Source organism: Accipiter gentilis, chromosome 24, assembly GCF_929443795.1.
Source record: "Accipiter gentilis chromosome 24, bAccGen1.1, whole genome shotgun sequence".
NCBI classification, from domain to species: Eukaryota; Metazoa; Chordata; class Aves; order Accipitriformes; family Accipitridae; genus Astur; species Astur gentilis.
Window position 1 is genome coordinate 5,207,790 of NC_064903.1, and position 18,831 is coordinate 5,226,620.

General features: G+C 41.4%; 1 protein-coding gene across 2 annotated transcripts in view; it reads left to right on the forward strand.

Moving 5' to 3' along the window:
* The window catches only part of COL4A6 (collagen type IV alpha 6 chain), a 141,373-nt gene that overhangs the window by 113,138 nt on the left and 9,404 nt on the right, over window positions 1-18,831 (forward strand). Inside the window, exons 21-38 of one of the 2 annotated variants that reach the window (XM_049827301.1) lie at window positions 269-429; window positions 1,422-1,601; window positions 2,194-2,377; window positions 7,379-7,450; window positions 7,893-8,000; window positions 9,146-9,367; window positions 9,613-9,774; window positions 11,777-11,947; window positions 12,649-12,792; window positions 13,069-13,194; window positions 13,510-13,691; window positions 13,953-14,016; window positions 14,546-14,620; window positions 15,005-15,112; window positions 15,903-16,010; window positions 16,432-16,503; window positions 17,792-17,917; window positions 18,271-18,387. In XM_049827301.1, coding sequence (XP_049683258.1) covers window positions 269-429; window positions 1,422-1,601; window positions 2,194-2,377; window positions 7,379-7,450; window positions 7,893-8,000; window positions 9,146-9,367; window positions 9,613-9,774; window positions 11,777-11,947; window positions 12,649-12,792; window positions 13,069-13,194; window positions 13,510-13,691; window positions 13,953-14,016; window positions 14,546-14,620; window positions 15,005-15,112; window positions 15,903-16,010; window positions 16,432-16,503; window positions 17,792-17,917; window positions 18,271-18,387 — 2,382 coding nt within the window. The remainder of the gene's footprint in view (window positions 1-268; window positions 430-1,421; window positions 1,602-2,193; window positions 2,378-7,378; window positions 7,451-7,892; window positions 8,001-9,145; window positions 9,368-9,612; window positions 9,775-11,776; window positions 11,948-12,648; window positions 12,793-13,068; window positions 13,195-13,509; window positions 13,692-13,952; window positions 14,017-14,545; window positions 14,621-15,004; window positions 15,113-15,902; window positions 16,011-16,431; window positions 16,504-17,791; window positions 17,918-18,270; window positions 18,388-18,831) is intronic. The other variant, XM_049827300.1, reaches the window with a different exon arrangement.

Below are 18,831 nucleotides of genomic sequence, written 5' to 3' on the forward strand. Positions count from 1 at the left end.
CTAAACCTCTGGGAAGAGGTCAAGAAGTGCTGAGGTTCATGCTGCACATGATAATTTGGTGATGGGCATTGCATATAAATTAACCTGGTCAAAACCTGAGCACCATTTCCTTGACACTCGCATCACTTGAGCAGAGTAGGCACAAAATCAAATCATATGAGAATGGCTTTGTCCTAATTGAATCAAATACTCCTTTCAGAGCTCTTGCAACTGAAAAGGGTCTTTATCCAAATGAAACTGAGTTTGGAGTGTTGACTGTATTTTCCAGGAGAGGCAGGTGATTGTGCTTGTGATGGAGGAGTTACAAGAGCTGGTCTAAAAGGCATCTCAGGTCCACCAGGTCCATCGGGAAGCCCTGGTGTGCCTGGGATTAAGGGCATTGGTGGAGACCCAGGCACTGTGGGTGCACCAGGACTGCGAGGCCCTCCGGTAAGGCAGGAAGAGTTTATACTGGTTGTCATGAATTAAAGGAGAAAAAGTGCCCCTGTGCAATTGCTGGTGTTGATTGTAGTGAAAGCAGAACACTTTTTTTTTCATAATTTCTTCTACTTGTTGGATTTAAAAAAAAAAAAAAAAAAAGCGGCAACCTAGAAACTGATCTGTGAAAACAAGCTGAAAGTAGAGAAATTATCACATATAAAAAATGGGAGAAGAAGTGTTCTTAAGTTCCAAGAACTGCACGTTTAGCAGTCAAGAGGAAAACTAACAATTAGTCATCCCAGGGCTTCTGGGCCATAGGTGTACATGGAGTAGACTCAGGGCTCTTCCTAAGTGAGGGCTGGCTGAGGAAGCAGATACACATCTGCATGGAGAGAAGACCTGAAAAATCGAATGGTGAGGTCTTTCCACATCATTACTCATAGCTATAAAAACTGTGTGCCATAGATACAGTCTCCTCCTCAACTGCTGTATGCCAAATACATTAGTGAAAGTTGAGCTGTGTTTTTTATGAAACAGCAACCATAAGAAACAGGATTTTCCAAAGTGCTGAGCATTGCTCATTGGCAGTATTTACTTTTGAAAATCATAGTCCATAAAGATACCAGTCTTTTGTCTTCAGAGTATCTTTATCAGTGTCAGTAAATGCAGCACACCAAGTAATAGGGAAGAAGATTCAATACTTGGGCCCTGTTATATCATGACTGATTCCCAGATGCCATCCAAGGTTGCTGTCACTATAGTGCTATATACCAGTGTTTAGCTTGCCACTGTAAAGCTGTAGTGACTTGATCAAAACATCTGGAAATAATTAAAACTTCTCTTTTTTTTTTTTTTTTTTAGTGTAATGTATCCAATAGGAAACCCTTTGGAGATTCTTTCTAGCTCCAGTCATTGTGTCCTGTCCTCATATGACATTTTTAAGAAGCAAAGCCTTTTCTCTGCATGTTCATATTCCTGGCTTTTTATCTTTTGGTCTGTAGGCTTCAGCGGGTCAGCAAGGTCTTCCAGGCCTTAAGGGAGAAAAAGGCGATTCGTCCTATGCAACAGGCAAAGGTGCTCGTGGGGACCGTGGTGCGACAGCACCCAGAGGACCTTCAGGCATCCCAGGAACCCCTGGCAGGGATGGACTTCCAGGCTTGCCAGGCCCACCAGGCCCTCCAGTAAGTTCAGATTAATTTAGCAGCAGTGTTTCAGAATTGGAATAAGGAGCAGAGACAATACATAGGCCTGCCTTATTAGTCCTGATTAGCCCTGTTCTAAGTTCCCAAATACATAAAAAGCTCACAGTCCCTGAGCACAAATGTGTCTTTGTCAGGATTAATAATTGGCACTGATTATGCCTCTAGCTACCCAGTCAAAAGATAAACTTCCAGTAGTGGGGCTAGACCCTAATGCTGTTTCATGTTGTGTCCTAAAAGATAAAAGACACTGTAGGCATAATTATGAGTCAAATCTTGGAATACAAAAATCACACCAGAAACCTTTTAATTAAAAACAAAGTAAATTTCTTTCAGAATATGTATTCTTTACATTTTGGCAAATACAACATAAAATATTATTTTTAATAGTCACTGAGTTTCCTGCATTTTGAAATAATGATAGGTAATTTACAGTGGTTTCCACATACCTTCCCAGGCCCATCTGAACCTTGCACAGAACCAACCAAACTCTTATGCATTTGTTAAAATGATAGTGGTGTATTTCTTTCTACATCTCTCTGTTTTCAGCTGTAATTGTCTTTGCTGTGCACAGGGTGACAGTGGGCTAGGTTTCCCAGGTGAAAAAGGACTGCCAGGATTACCTGGCTCCAAGGGCCGTCGTGGAGAAACTGGTTCTCCTGGTGTTGGATATCCAGGTCCTAGTGGAGTTCGTGGGCCGCCAGGTGACCCAGGAATGGATGGGTTTCCAGGACAAGCAGGTCTTCCAGGCCCTCCAGGTAGGTGTTGCTGGATCTGCTTTTATTTCGGAAAGGTGCAAAGCTGCTGCAAGGCAAATGGCATTCAACTTCCTGCTCACACAGCAGTCACAGCTTTCTCAAGTTGTCATGCTCAGGAGGACACAGATAACAAGCAACAAGTACTCAAATGGTACTCAAGTACTAAGAGCGTTGGATGGAGCTACTCACTGACTATTGCTGGAGAACCAGTTTACACCAACGATTGATAAAATGAGGTTTTTAAAATCACAGCCCACTTCATGATCCAGGTAAAAATAGTAACTCACTGGTATCTGAGATGTCTGAATCAGTTTTCAGAACTATTACTATTATTGAAATAAGAAGAGCTCCAGATTTTTTTTAAAAGAAAAAGCTGTAGTGCATTGTATGTGTGAACAGACGTTGGTGAGTAAGACATTGTCATGACAGTCAGGCAGGGAGTTCAATTATGACTGATGCAACCAGCTCTGGGCTGTTTGCTTCCTGAGGTACTACAGTCTGGCTCCATTGGTATGTCATTATATGTACCTAAAGCATACAATAATGACAGGTGATAAAGTCAGTAAATATAGGTTTGATAATGTTTCATGTATGATGTTTTATGTTTGTTCTCAGTGAGTTACGTGGAAGGTCATATGTCTAAACGTTTATGGAAAATGTTTTCATAACAAAATGACTGACAGAGTCCCAACCTTTTTATTCCATGTCAGACATTGAAATATAATTTAAGATAAACAGTATTTTTTCATTGCCACTGCTGATTTTCAGTGTGTTTTCCTTTCTGTGTATACTTAGGCTTCTGGGTTTGTAATTCCATCAGTATCAATAGTACATTTGCAGGCATAATATTGTTGCACAGGTTTCTGGACTGATAAACTGATGTTCTGAGTTCAAAAACCTTGGCGGTAAGACTACTGCAATATGAGGAGTTGGCAGAGGAACCTTAAACCCAGAGGGAGGTGAGAGCTAGGCCAGAATAGCACTGGGAAGTTTGCACAGACATGCCGGATGGCATGTTACCTCACATCAGTGTTGTGCTGGGTTGTTGTTGTGGGGTGAGGTGACAGCTAGAATTAAAGTCCCCCTGGAACAGTCTGCATAAGCTTTTTTTCCAATTCAGGTCACATGCTAAATGCTAAAAGCTTTACTAATTCATAGCTATGAATGCTTACATCTTTGTTTGGTAAATTGTCTCTTACAAAATCCACTAAATTAAAATTGCACTGTAAGATAAGTAAAAGTAAAATGCTCTGTGCACGATGTGAACTCTAGATATTCTGCAGAGCGCATCAGAAGCCAGCTTATTATGAGTGCTACATCAAAGCTTTGCTAACAATGAGTGGTCCTTTGTAGAAGAGTATCTATAGTCAGAATATATAGGAAAGTGTGAATAAGTCATTAGCCAGTTCACTTTGCACCTCCATAGAGATGTGTAAGAAAATTAGTGAATGCATCATTCCCTCCATACTAGGAAATAATTTGCATACATTAAAAAACCCTTTGATGTACTAAGTTTCATCTAATATTAAAGAAATGTGTGTGGGTGGAAGAAATAATCATTTCTTATACTGCACAGACTGAAAGGCCTTATCGTGAAAATGAGGAAACACTTTTAAAATGAGACTGTGAGCTACTGAAGTTACCACGTCAAAGACACCACTGAGGAATTTTGCTCGAGTTCATGCCGCATGGAGCAAAACAGGGTGAAACTGTCTTGCTTTGGAAAAGTCTAACTCAGTATTTTATAAAAAGCTAGACTGATTTTACCTGGTATTATGAGATTACTCAAAAATATTGGAATTGCCTATATTTTGCTTTTATGCCTGACATGATGGTTTCATAATTGTTTAATTTCCTTGATACTGGGATATTATTGTGTAAACTGTGATAATGTAAGGTATTAAGTAGCTGGGGAACACTAAGTTTTGCTTGTATAATTTCTACACTAAGCCTTGCTTACATCATTTTGCAAAACAGACAAGGAAACAGTCCTATTTGCTTTTCAGTTATCCTCGCATGGAATTTCCGTTGTTCAAGCCTTCTGCTGCTGGCTAATAATGTAAAATAGAGGATATGCTATTGTACAGAGTTGTTTTTGGAAAACTCACGTAAGAGAGTCCTTAAAGCCATATGATGTGAATGCAACAGTATTAAACTTCCCTTTCCATGCCAGTTGCTGCCCAAAATGCTTGCTTTTTGAAAAATGTCATTCTTTATTGTACTGTGTCTGAGAAGGAAATGTCTCTGAGATGATGGACCTCAACTTTTTATTTGATAGCGTTCAACATCAGGCTCACATAGGATTGCAGAAGACCAGAACTGGAATTTTTATTTTGTGTTCCTACCATTTAGCTTTTACTTTATCAAAAGAATGCCCTGTCAAAATGTACCCAAGTGCAGGCAGCAATGTGTGTGTAACATCTTGCAATTGTGGTATTTGTTGCCCATATCCATTTGAAGCATAAATTGGATTATGGATATTTTAGTTTTGAACCTCTGTTCTTAAAGCGAGTGCTGACTATGAAGATGAATTGCTGTCACAGATAAAAATAGAGCATGCTTTGGCTTTGTGTAAGAATGGAAGTGTTATTGCAACTCTGTGTAGATAGGTTGTCATGAATATAGTCATTTTTAAATGAATTTTGCTATCAGTGAATGCCTTGCATCAAGATAAAAGTAATGAATTGAGAACTGACCTTTGGTTCTCTCACATCAAAGTAGAAAATGTTCTGATGTTTCCTTCAGAATTTGCATAGCATCTCAGTATGTGAGTAGATGAGACACCCTGGGGGTTGTGTTTGCTCTTGTTCCCTGCTACATCCCACTTTCCACATAAGCCTTGCTTGTTTCTTTATACTAGAGCTGATACCTGTTAGCGGCCCCTGACTAGCTAGAATTTGAGATCGGATTGTTCCTTTCTTCTCACAAGTCTGAATAATGAAATCGGTCACACAAGTCAGAATAATGAAATCATGAAAATTAGGGTTGAGGATGGAATGAAAGGGGGTAGAAGTGGTAGGTCAAACTGGAATCACTTTCTGTCATTTGGCACTGTGAGAGAGGGGTGCTCAAATCTGCCTACCCTGACTGGGTTTGGGGCTGGGCCTAAACTGAAAGCTCAACTTTCCATCTCTGGTTGGATGTAGGCATCAAAGTCAGAAGATTTTCGTGCAGCCTTTTGTGAACTGAGTTGGAATCTATTGAGAAGAACCCAAGAAGTGTCATTGAACCAGTTCTTAGCACTGTTTCAATCAAAAAAATCACAGGGATCTTTACACCCTTTGCACCAGAAAAGATGTATTGGGTTACTTTATGAGTTTTTGTCCTGGCCTATGTCGTTTTGAGACCCCTATTCTCGCTGTCAGTGTCGGAAACAAAAGCCATATTTATTATCCATACAGAAGTCCACTGATTAAATGTGATTTGATTTATCCAGGAAGTAGTTTGACTCGGGGTCTTTTGTTAATAAAATCTGTTAGTCATCTGGAAATGTTAATCTTTTCCAAAAAAGAGTGTTTAGCTCCTGTTGCAGTGCTGGAAAGAAATACTTCCAGTGTTGCCTGATCTAGACCAGATTACCTCCTCAGAACTGAAAGCAGTCACAATTTGGAGTGCTCTTGAATGGCTGATGAATAAATTTGGCTTGTCAGTCTGGGCATGGAGCTTGAATAGAATGATCCTGCAAAGAGAGTTGTAGGGAAATAAGAAACAATGTGTCTGTGATACCTGATTATCTCATCCTTAATCGGCCTTCTAGCTGATGCCAGATTTGAATTAGCATATATTGGGCAACAGTGCAGTTAGGCAACTGTTTCTCTGTGCATATTAAAAGTGTTCAGAGTAATGCAAAAAAACACCTCTCTCCGCCAAAATTGCTTTAGTAGTCATCTTTTGTATGTAATCTCTCTGACTAAATAGCTTTTAAAGCCCGTTAGATTTTCATTTTTAGAAAGTGTATCTATGATAGTTTAAGGCTAAGCCAGCTGTTACAGCATAGGAGCTAATTCTAGAGTTCTAGCACAGACTCCTCTTAAAATAACCGGAAGCATTTCTGGAGTTGGAAATTCTTGAATTAGTTTTTGTGATAATAATTTCTGTGACTGTGAATGTGACTTCGAATTGTCAGTGACCTACAAGGAGGAATGTTGGAAGTGTTTGAGATCTTTCAGGTAAAACTGATGTGCTAGCAACGCTGATAATGCCACGTAAATTTCCTTCCTCTGAAGAGGGATTGCTAGTACAAACAGAGCCTTTTTTTTGAGAAATGGAAGGCAGTCAAAGAGCTTTGCAATTGCCGAGTTTTGTTTCCTGCTGATAAAGTCCTAAGCCACGTGGTTATTTCTTACTCTGACAGACTGTAGAAGAAGCAGTTGGAGAATAAGGCTGAAATGCAAAATCCTTGCTGTTCTACCCTCCGTGCATGCATTTCTCTGGCCTAAAATCTTGGGTGACAGGTTTATTTAAACACCTGTCAATATTCCCTAGGTGTGTATTTTACCTTGCACGTGCACATTTATTTTAGTATTTCACACTATAGTGTAGTGTTTATGTACAGCTTAGAAACATCCTCAGTTTTTAAAAGTTAGGTACACCTGTCAGCTCCCACTGACTTTGAAAGCTCTCAGCCTGGACCTTAAGCTCTCTGAGGCACAGAATGCCTTTTCAATGCCTGTTGCATAGCCCCTACCATAGGGAGAACCAGTTGCCGAGTGGAAGCAATGGATATCATGCTACAAGTATTCCACAGCAGTAGTTGCTACCTTTTACTGGTCATGCAGTAAGTCAGTGGTAGGGATGAGACTAGACAATTGCCAGGTTCCAAATGCCTTTTCTTTTCTGTAACATCACATATTTGTGATGACAGCAGTGTTTGATGTGCATAAGTTCACTCACAGCCGCTGATGATGTGTCCTGTAAAAAACATCTGGATACTAAATGTTCCTCTTCTGACTGTCTCTCTGAAAGGGGGCTGTGTGCAACCTCAGTATTTCTTTGTTTTAGGTATCACCTTGCCCTGCATAGTTCCTGGAGCATATGGGCCCCCAGGGACTCCCGGCTTTCCAGGATTGCCAGGTAGGGAGATGAGCTGATTGTAACGCACTGGCTGACTACCAAGAAGCACTTATTCCTCAAGGAGGATAATACCTGCTAATTAATCTCCTCTGAGTGATAGTTATTCCAGAGAGTTAACTGGCAGAACGATGTTCTTTATTTTTTATTTTTTATTTTTTTTTTCCTTTCCAAAGAGACTAGGCTTAAATCCCATGGAAGATCATAATGACTGCACCATTTTTTACCTTTCAAGTAGTCTCTGAACACAAACCCTCTCCTTCTGTGTTTATGTAGCTGATGAAAGAGCCATAGCTTTGAGACTTTATTTAGCTTAAATTGTGTATCAAGTGAGTATTTTAGCACTAGCTTTGCAGAAAAGATTTGATCCTGGTTTTTCATGCTGTGTTTTTGTCTTCTACTATTCATTCATTAATATTATTTATTAGTATATTTTTACCCTTAGGTTCTAAAGGCAGCAAAGGCTTTCCTGGCTTTCCAGGCCAACCTGGATTACATGGGTCAAAAGGACAGCCAGGGTCTCCAGGAATAATAGGCTTGCAAGGGGAACCTGGTAAGAGGGAAGTTACTGGAGTTCTTTTCATTGCCTGATTAATGTGTACAATATTTTATCAAAAGAGTTGCCCAACCTTTTAGGACACTTTTCTGCCTGGTACACTCATAATGCTCCACTGAGAGCTCCACTGTGCTCCTTCCAAATGCAATCTCTGCAAGCAAAGAGTTGCAGCTTGGAGGAAAACAAAACAAATGTTCAAGATACTTGTTACCTGCCTATAATATTATATTGCTGCTGGAAGAAAAGAGGACAACCAACACAATTTGTTTCTCCAGAGACCGTTGTCATGTGCATTGTAACAGTTTAGGTTAACTACAAGTTTAGTGTAAAGCTTGTTTTAAGCTGTAAAGGCACACTGTACACAGTGTTTGGACTCATTTTAGCTGTGGGAATGTCTGATGGTTGTGTAAACAAAGAGCAAGAAGCAGAGGTATTGAGGGATAATTCCTAAAGCTATGTTGCTGTGTATCCATTGGCTTTCTCTGGATGTGGCTGAAGAAATCTCTAATCCTTTCACTACATTAAGGGTGGATATCATCTTTATGGGGTCACTGATTTCAGGACATAACCCCTGAGCAGTGTGACACATCCACACAGCAGTGCAGTTTAGTGTCTGCTTGGTACAGGGAGAGTACTTCCAGTCGTCCTTGTACTGAGGCTGCCAGTGTCTTCTGCCCCACAGTCCCAGAAGTTGTCTGATGCAGAGGACAGAGTAAGAAAGGTGTGATGAATATAACATCTTTGGAGCTTTTGCAGTTGATGGTGGTAATGAGACACTGCCTGTCTGTAGCCTGAAATGGCCATCTTCCTCCTTTTTTTGTCCTTTTTGCCTAATCTGCCATCTAGTGAAACCAGGCTTGTAAAGCTGCAACTAGCTGCAGCTCCCAGATACTCCTAAAGTATTCTTTTCTTTTTTCAAAAAAAAAAGCATAATATGAAAGGCTATTTTAACTGTTTTAAACAGTTTCATTACTTTCTGTCATGAACTGTTGTTTCTAATTCAGTACTGAAACATTCTGCAACTTTCCAAACAACTTTATCTTGCATGGAAAGTTTTTTAAATGTTGATTTTGTTAGAGATGCTATTGGAACCAGGTATTCTGTACTTCTGCTGAGTGACATTTACTGTTTTTCTCTTTAAGGCTTCCCTGGGCCTCGAGGAGAGCAAGGGTCACAAGGACTTCCAGGACTGGATGGAACAGATGGTTTGCCTGGGAAAATGGGTGCTTCAGGCTTAGCTGGAACAAAAGGAACTCCTGGAGATGTATTTGGTGCTGAGAGTGGAGCCCTGGGAGAGCGTGGCCGACCTGGACTCCCAGGTGATAAAGGGCTTACAGGTGATCTTGGATTTCCAGGACCAAAAGGTAAGCACTGATACTGCTTGTATCTGGGAATATCAAACTGTTTCTCATTCAAAAATCTTTCCTCTTTCCAATCTCTTTAAGGTACTGTGTTAGCAATCCTCTAAGCTGCTCACGGGTGGCAGCAATTTGCTGGTTTTCTCTTAGAATCTAATGCAACTCAAAGGCTTTTATTAAAACTCATTTTTTAGTTAAAAGCGTGAATTTTGTTTTATTTGTTCTATAACCTCCCACCTCTCTGTTCCCAGGGTTAGATGGAAGACCAGGCCTCCTAGGTATTAAAGGTGAACAGGGTAACCCAGGATATTCGGGTGTCCCTGGATTGCGGGGACCTCCTGGTCCTGGAGGTCCTTTTGGCATTAAGGGAAAACCAGGACCCTTGGGGTCAGTTGGCCTTGCAGGAGCTCCAGGTATGTAATGTTTTCAGATGAAGACAAGTCGCTAAACTGAATGCTGCAATGTTGAGGAAGTGTGGGAGAGATTTGGCATTTGCTAAGAGTGAGCTCCTACCTCTGGTTGGGGGTAACAGTGTGCAGAATTTGAGCCTTTTGCCTCTGACTACTGGATAACTCCTGCCTAGAAATGTTGCCCAAGACTGTAAAAAGTATAGGAGAAAGCATCTTAAATGTCTTGATATTTTTAACATCTCTGCTCTTACATGCTGGCTACATCATTAACTAATCTTCATTCCCCATTTTCATGACAATTAATTTCTAATGTATAAGGTTGCTTGAAATGTGACTTTGATAAGATTGAAAAATTGTTCGCTTCCTCAGAACAAGCACTTAGGTCTTCACTTTCTCTTCACTGGGGCAGAAGAGAAATTTATTTCCCTTCACTTTAAGGGGAAAAAAACCCCACCACTTGAGTACAGCAGTATCTCTCAATCTGCACGGACTAAAGTGTTCCATGATAACAGTATATGCAAGACTTGAGAACCCAGCGAAGAGAGACCTGGGAATTAGTAGATAATGGTCTATGACATAATTTGTCTGTTTTGACATGCAGAAAGACAGTGCTGGAGCACAGTGACAACAAATGAATGAAAGCAGTAACATCATTTGAGATGAAAATCATAGAGTTTTAAAGTTTTTTATTATTATTATTTTGACATTAACATTGCTTCTGCCTCTATTGTTTTACATTTTTTGGACTGTATGCCGTATATGACTTTCCTTCAACTGTTTTTAAAAACCTCCCATTGCTAGGATGATAAGCTCCAAATGATTAAGTTTTTTGCAGCTGTAGTCTCTCTGAATCATTAAGTTCTTTTGTACCCTTGTTCTTTCTGTTTATATATTTTGTCTGTTTTTTCCTTCACCATGTTTCTATTCCATTTATCATCAACTCTCCATTTCTGATGTCACACTGTTTGGTTATGGGTTCTTCACATAGGCTGTCAAGGTGAGAAAATGCAGTGTAGCATAAAAGCTCATGGACTAACAACCTAGCTTTTAATGCTACAAGAATTGCATTGACTATAGGTGATACCCCTTATTATTGCTAATCAAACCAGAAGGCAAAGAACCATTGTAGTGAGAATGCTCAGACAGTAACAAAGCCTGAAACCTGTAAGGAAATCCTTAACATGTACAGATTTTAAGTGTATGTGTTTTCTTTGTCTTCTTAAATAGAGCAGCCATTTCATCTTCTGCTTTAAAAAATACTGGGTTGTAGCTTAAAATGTTTTAGCCCTGAGTATAACAAAGCTCGTATATAGGGTGCTACTGCTGCAAATGCCATTTTTCAGAAGCCACCTGATTTTCCCTTTTTTTCCTCCCTTTCGATCTGAGCATTCTGTTTTCAATGGTTTGAGCCTTTAGTTGTAATTGTAAACCATTACAAAGCTTCATCTAGAAACAGTCTGAAACACTTAGAGGCAAAATAGTGCATATGATCTTGGTTTTGTGACAGCACAATCAGAAGCTTGTTCCCTTAGTGAGCAATCTGCTCTTGAGAAGTAACACTTTAACTACCAAGGTGGAAAAGAAACTTGTGAAAACAAGCCTCTCCAGTTGATCTCTGGTTCACCCAGAGGACAGCATAGGTAGCAGAAGCTGACAGTAATGATGCTCGCCATTCTGGTTTGGTGCCTTGATGATAAAGGTAAGACTTGTGCGCTACAGTTTAGTGTCTGGCAAAGAAGACAAAAATGGACACATCATAAGGGGTTTCACTCTTGCCAGTTGTGTAGTGATGTAGGCAGTAACCCTCTTCATAGGTATTTTATTATTAGATGACTAATGCTTTTGCAACTCTAAGCTTTATGCCTTCTAGTAGGCTGCATGTGCCGTAAGGTCCATTTGTCATATTAAAAACAATGCTGTGTTTAAAGAGTTTGGGAAGCTGTCCACAAATTGTCCTAGTGTTTGTGTGGCATAATCTATTGAGTTCTTTCTTGTATTGCTTCAGGACTTCCTGGAGTCAAAGGCTTGGCTGGGGATGTAGGTCCACAAGGTCCTGCTGGTATGAAAGGCTTCCCAGGTCTTGATGGTGCTCCAGGATCTCCTGGGGAAAGAGGATTCTTAGGGCCACCTGGGCCTTTTGGTCAAGATGGACGTCCGGGTTTTTCTGGGCCAAAAGGTATGTGTTCCACTAGGGGAATAGCCTGAGATTACTGTGCCCACAAAAAAATAGCCTTATTGATACTGGTTTTAGGCCCAACTTGTCAGAAGAGAATGAATGCCCAACTAGTGTTGGAGTGCATTTGTTTTGCTGCTGAGTTATGAATTACGAATTATGGATTTAATTATCAAATCTTGGTTATAAGGAGATCCACCTTAAAGGACTTGAGCCCTTATGGACAAAGGACCATGTAAATCAAGATAGAAAGACAGGAGAATTGAAGCTATGAGGAACAGCGAATGAAATTTATAGAAGGGAGAGAATGAAGCACAAACCAAATAGGAAGTAAAAATTGACGATTTGTGTGGTCATTAAGCACCAATACAGTAGTTGGTTACTTGGAGAATTCTGGGTTATTTTAGGCAGAGAGAAATAGAGCTATGTAACTGCATGTTGCTCTCTTGGAAATTGATGGGGTTTTGCTCTCCAGTGGAAGCAGGACCAGGCTCTTCAAGGTGATCTGAAAAGTGCTGGTTTAAAGTATCATGAGTGAAGACTCATGAGAGAAGTGGCCGTGCTGTGCTTGTGTCATGAAATTTTACTACCTGGATTTGGGTGATTGGCCAGACCCATGCTGCCTCTACCTGCCAGCTAAGTTGGAATGCAGTGTACCGGAAGAGACTAATTTTCCCTTTCTATTTCTCAACTTTTCTATACAGGTGAGAAAGGGTCTTCTGGCCTGCTTGGTTTCCCTGGCATGCCAGGCCTGCCTGGTGTCCCTGGGGTGAATGGGTTTAAAGGAACTCCTGGGACAGCTGGAGGAAAAGGGAACCCTGGAGCTGTGGGACTCCAAGGTCAAAAAGGTGAGAAACAGCTGAAAGGCTTTTGCTGGCTGTGCAGCAGGGGGACTTAGGAGGCCCTTCTGAGATGTCTTTATATTTAATGTTTTCTTCTAAATACTGTGTTCTTTTCTTCCTTGTAAAATATTTTGGCCTGGTTGCCAAAGATGCTGAGCACTTACTGATGAATTTGCATCAGGACACATGGAAGTTCTGTTTTTGTCTGCCAGCTTCTAGTGTTATACCCTTTTTCTGTTAGATTATTTTACAAGAAGATTTTCTGACTTCTTATTTCTTCAGGTGACAGAGGTGAAGTAGGTCCACCTGGTCTTCCTGTTCTTGGGCTTCCAGAACAGGCATTGCAATTCAAAGGAGACAAAGGAGATCCTGGATTAGCTGGACTTGGAGGATTCCCTGGACCTAGAGGTATTTCACAACATTGTAGTTAGTTGCCAGTATCAGTTGTTCAGTAACTGTGCTTACTCTCAGGGGAGTGTAGTCTATCCTTTTGACAGCACCTGCAGTATTACTCTTTTATCTTCTGTAATTCACATTCTAGCAAGATTTGCATATGGCAGTTCTGAATTTTCAGAAAACGATTTTCCTTTGAAGCTCTCTTCAGCAGAGCTAATGCCATCCCTTCTTTCTCTTTAAGGGGAGCTTTGGATAACAGGTCAATTGGCCCAAATGAGCTGAATGTCTGTATTATGAAATTAAATTATACTTTATTGTATAACCCAGGTGATAAAGGAATCCCAGGAAGCCGTGGGCAGCCTGGTCTCCCTGGTCCAATTGGGTCAGCAAGCAAAGAGAGAGGTCTTCATGGTGACCCAGGCTTCCCTGGTCCACCTGGACAGCCTGGGCTGCCAGGACAGAAGGGTACACATGGTATCATAGGATTTCCAGGAATGCCAGGAGAGAGGGTAAATATCTTCTTAAGTATCTTCATCTTCTCTAAGTGCTCTTAGGAAAATCCTGTGTTCTAATTCATACTTCTGTAGCAAAGCAGCAGAAACTGGCAGGATTTTTCCTTACAAAACTTCCAAATTGTTTTTGTTTGGCTCATACTGTTGAATGATACTTCGGATAGTATTTCTTCCTACATCTTTGTGGTCTGTTGTCCCACATGACCCAAACTTGGAACAGGAAGAATAAAAAGCAAAATTTTGGTGGGTTTTTTTCAGGGTTCAGATGGTATCACAGGAACACTTGGATTCCCAGGACCTATTGGCCTCCCTGGTCCAAAGGGTAAGGAATCTTTCATAGTGTACATGGTCTTTCAGCACACACAGTCCTAATATCCATGACTAAAATGAATGAGTAGTGTTCTAGAAGTGTCCATTGCTCTCCAGTGACTGGCTCTGAAGTACGTGTCCCCTTGTAAGGGGCTTCCTTCAGATGAGACCAGTCTCAAGCCAAATGCCTAAATACTTTATGGTCCTTTGAAAGTTTGTCCACAGCACTGTGTGAAGCATGTTGGACAGTACGAGAGGCACCCTTTTCTCTCATCTCCTTCTGTCAAAACTATAAAGGGCAGGATGTTGTGGAATTACCCATAAATGTTTGTATTATGCATTCATATGAGTCAATTTGCATCCGTTGCTGTTTATGAGCATTTTCAAACTCAGGTACATCACTTACTATTGTTTTTGTTTGCTCCATGGATTTGAAGTATAGGCAAGGTTTATTTTCATAAACAAGGCTATTAAGCAGCCCTGAAAACTGCTCCCCACAGTCAATTAGGGAATAGCGTCCCCACCTTGTCTTTCTTTTCCAGGTGAGCAGGGAGAGTCTGTTGGCATTCCTGGCATTGCTGGAACAAAAGGAGAGCGAGGGGACCCAGGGTTCCCAGGTAAAGTAGGCCTCACTTCAGGAATGCAAAATTTTAGAGATTAAACAGTATAGCATTGCCCAATTTGGGTATTTTTGTAATCTATACATTTAAATACTTCAGTCCTCTCCTGGAAGTGAGATCTGAGGAGTCTGGAATCCAGGTGGGGCACAAATCTGGATGATAATGAACATGTCTGAGAACAACCCAATTCTAGTGCTGGGTCCCACTTCACTTCTTGAGGAAGAACTTGTGAACTTGCACTGGTATTTGGCGTCCAGGGCCCAGACCGTGGCTAAGCAGACACAAGTGCTGCAGCCTCAACATAGTGTGTTTCTCATTCTCTTCCTGCCTTTCTCCAGTTTTACTTGTGCTCTAGCATGCTGTCTGGTTTTATCCTTTCAGGAGAGAGAGGGAGAGAAGGACTCAAGGGTGAACCAGGCTACCCAGGAAACACTGGGGTGAATGGACTCAAAGGCAGCCCGGGAGATCTTGGCCAAGAAGGACCAGCAGGTACTGGACTAAACATCTAAGTTCTGCAGTTCATGGTGTAACTGTGGAACAACCTCACTTTGTTGTTTCCTTAGCCCTGGTTGGCCTGTCTCAGCTGAGGTTTAAACAAGAAGGTTGACAAGAAGATGGGAATTTTCTTTGATACTAGTGTAAGGTGTCACCTTGTCTTGTCGTGACCAATCCTGTGGGTCAACTGTGTGGTGACTCCTGTACAATAGAAACCTAAAGGAATTCTTTTAACAAATAGGGAAGACCTCAGTTAGATACAAGCAGTAGCAGCTTCTTTGCAGCTGCTTATGGGCAAGGCTGCTCTAAAATCTTCCACTGCAACACTTTTGTCTGTTCCCTCTCTAGAGCCAAACCTACCTAGAATGATGGCTACAAGTGTCTTTGGGTAGTGGTGTACTACCAGGTAGATTCTCAAATTGTTATCAAGATTAAAGACAGGATAACGGTGAAAGTCGTTATTGGAATATTTTATTTGAAAAACAATTTAATTAGTTATGCGGTACGTGAACTGTTCCAGGGTGTCACTTGGTGGATGATGAAGAATATCACTGCTATGGTTTTAAAAAAAAAAAAAAAAAAAAAGCTATCAAATAAATAGCTTGATAAATGCTATGCTAGTAGTGGTAGTGAGGAGAGATTTGGATCTGGGTTTGCTTTATCTAAATAGTAGTTTATTCACCCATCTTACGAGTTAAGTGTGGGAACAGAAGCTGTAAGATGGAGCTGTGAGCTGTTCCATCCTGGATGTGTAGTACAGGAACATTTTTCTGCTTGTTTTTAGGAATCCCTGGAAATGCTGGGCTGAGAGGAATCCCTGGGCCATCAGGACCTCCAGGGCAGCCAGGACCTGTTGGATTCCCTGGAGCTCGTGGAACAGCAGGACCTAAAGGTATATCTGGAGCCTGCACATGGTGGGAGAAACTGGGCCAGAAAACCAGTGTTTCAGCCAAGTATATCACAGCAGGCAGGCAGCACTGTTATGTGTGGGCCAGCTGTGCGTGGGAAATCAGCTCATTTCTTGGCAATGTTAGTGCAGGCACCAGCTGCTAGAAATAAGCAGAGGAGTGGTTGGAAAGGGAGAGGCTCTCACTTGATTTGGATCACTGATGGGTGTTCACTGAGGGTGAAACCAGTGAGAGCAGTGGGAAGAGTTTCCATGAAGGGGGCCTGTGTGAAGGAACACATACTGTGTCCCCCTGTGTGTAAGGTTTCTCATACATGTTGTAGTCTCCATGAAACATCTTATGCATTTCCACCTAACTAGATCATTTGCTGATTTGCTCACTTATGTGTTCCCTATGTCTCTTCAGGGTTTCATGGATTCCCAGGTTTAAATGGTCTGAATGGCTTGCCAGGCACAAAAGGGTCTCCTGGAACACCAGGTAAAGGAAATGTGTAGTAGAAGTGTCATAGCTGGGGAAATGCATACACTGGTCCATCACGAGAGCAGTGTTCTCCACAAAATTCCCCTATTTCACCCAGTTCTGGATTTAATTATATCCTGAAGAAAAAACCTCAGGATACTGAATGTGCATGAACAAATTCTTCTTTAATGCCAGTAAGAATAGGATGCAGCCTTTTGAGTGAAGAGGCTTTTCTGTTGATGGTTCTCCTTGAGTTCCTGAAGGACTGTGTCACTGCTGAAAAGTTGATGCAATGAAATCATAAAACTCTTCCATTTCTAATGGATGCTTGATTTTAGCAGGGCGGCACGAAATGTTTGCTTTGAGCTGGGCTTAGTGATGGCATGTTTCCTTACTGCTTTCCATAGCCCTCCATTATATGGAGCTCAAGAAAGGCATCAGTAAAATCAGAAGCTGGTTTCTTTGATTAGATTCTGGATTCTGCTTTTGGGAAGCTTCTGCTGGATTTTTTTGTATTTTTAGCCATATGAAATAGAATGTGGTTCTGTTTTGCAAAAAGTGTTTTACTAAATGTAAAGAGATGGAGAAAGACCTTACCAAAGAGACTTGTTTAGTTACAGTCATCTTGTAAAGCAGCACTTAAAATTTGTGGCAGACATTTTATGCCTGGAAAAGGACAAACAGTCTTGATGTGTACAACTCGAGTGCTACCTGTGTTTTCTTTGTTTAAAACATTCTCTATTGGAAGGTAGTGGTTTACAGGATATAGATCCTCCACAATTTTCCTGTCTGAGCGAGCTGTTTAGCATTTGCTCTTACCAGAGTGACATGCTGAACATCTCCCTGCAGCTCTTCCTGGGAGCCTCTGCCCTGCACCACTTGTGCCTCAGTGTGTCTTCTGCAGTAGTCTGTGCAAACTGATCTCTCCATGTTGGAGCATGAAGCCCACTAGATTATTTGAAGACTAGGAGCTAGAGTCCATGTTGCGTCCTCTTGAGAGACACAGCATACGGGCTGGCAGGCAAATCCTGTCACAGAAGTGCTATGTTCACATCCTTGTACAAGAGCTTGTGGGAAGACCAGAAGTCATATGCTTCTCTCTCAGCATCCTTCAGATTGTTTAAATTCACTCAGCACAACCAGAGTAGCACATGAGGCACCAAATCTTTTTCTGTTGCTCTACTGAAAGCAGCAGAGAGAGTAGTAAATGGCGAATTTTTTATTACAACTAAGTTTGTGTAATAATTTAACTGCTATTAGACAATTTGAATAGGCTCTCTTGTCTTTGTTAACTGTGTTTAATTAGGTCTGAGTGAAGCTGGACTGAAAGGCCCTGCAGGTCTCCCAGGTCCAAAAGGTGAAGAAGGTTCTCCAGGCTTGGGTAGAGGAGCTCTAGGATTCCCTGGACCAAAAGGCTCATCGGGAGACATGGGTAAATATTGATGTTCTGGAAGCCCAGTAGGATGTATTGCAGCTCAGGTTAATGGGTTGCATGGTCAGCAGAATTACCAAAGAGAACTCCTCAAGCCACAAAGGTGGTTAGTAGTTTGACAGGTAAAAGTTAAATCTGTGATGTGCCTGTATATTTGAGAGACATTTGGTTACACTGTTCTTACAGTGTCTATACCTCTCCTGAACAGCAGAATATATAATTTTTCCCCTTGTGTAGTGACATGTCTCTTTGTTCTCCTCAATATAAACACTACTCAGCCACTACTGTCCATGTCTATGAAGATCACTGCAGAGCTTTGGGTACGCTCTCTCACTTTGTATTTCTTATTCTAGGTCCCCCTGGTCCTGTGGGACTGCCTGGCTTGCCAGGAACACCTGGAGCTTCTATTCCTTCTGATATACGTGGGAGACCTGGGGATGCTGGCCATCCAGGAACTGATGGGAGTTCAGGTATGAAGAGAGGCCTCTTCAGGAGAGTGGACTAGCTGAGGGGATTTCTGTTTCTTTACATGCTTCCTTTGAAGTGCTCTGAGAGGAAATGTCTTAGATGAGTAGTGTCACTCTATTAACCTGGGGTTGAGAACAGAGTTCGAGAATGAGGAGATCTGTTTTCAATTCCTGCTATTGAATCCTTATTTGATTTAGCCTGTTATTAAAGCTCTCTAGTCCATACTCATTTCCCCTATTGTGGTACTGAAGACAGACTCGGGCACTAAGGTAGGTACTTAAGTCCAGTGTAGTATGTCTAAATTTGGACACCAGCTCCATTTTGGACTGTGGTTTCCACAGCTGTAATCATAGGCTCTGTGTAAAGTTTAGAAGTATCCTGTGTGAGCTGGGAGGCAGCAAAGCTTCATTGCTACTTAGAGGCACTTGCCATAGGGTTGACAGGAA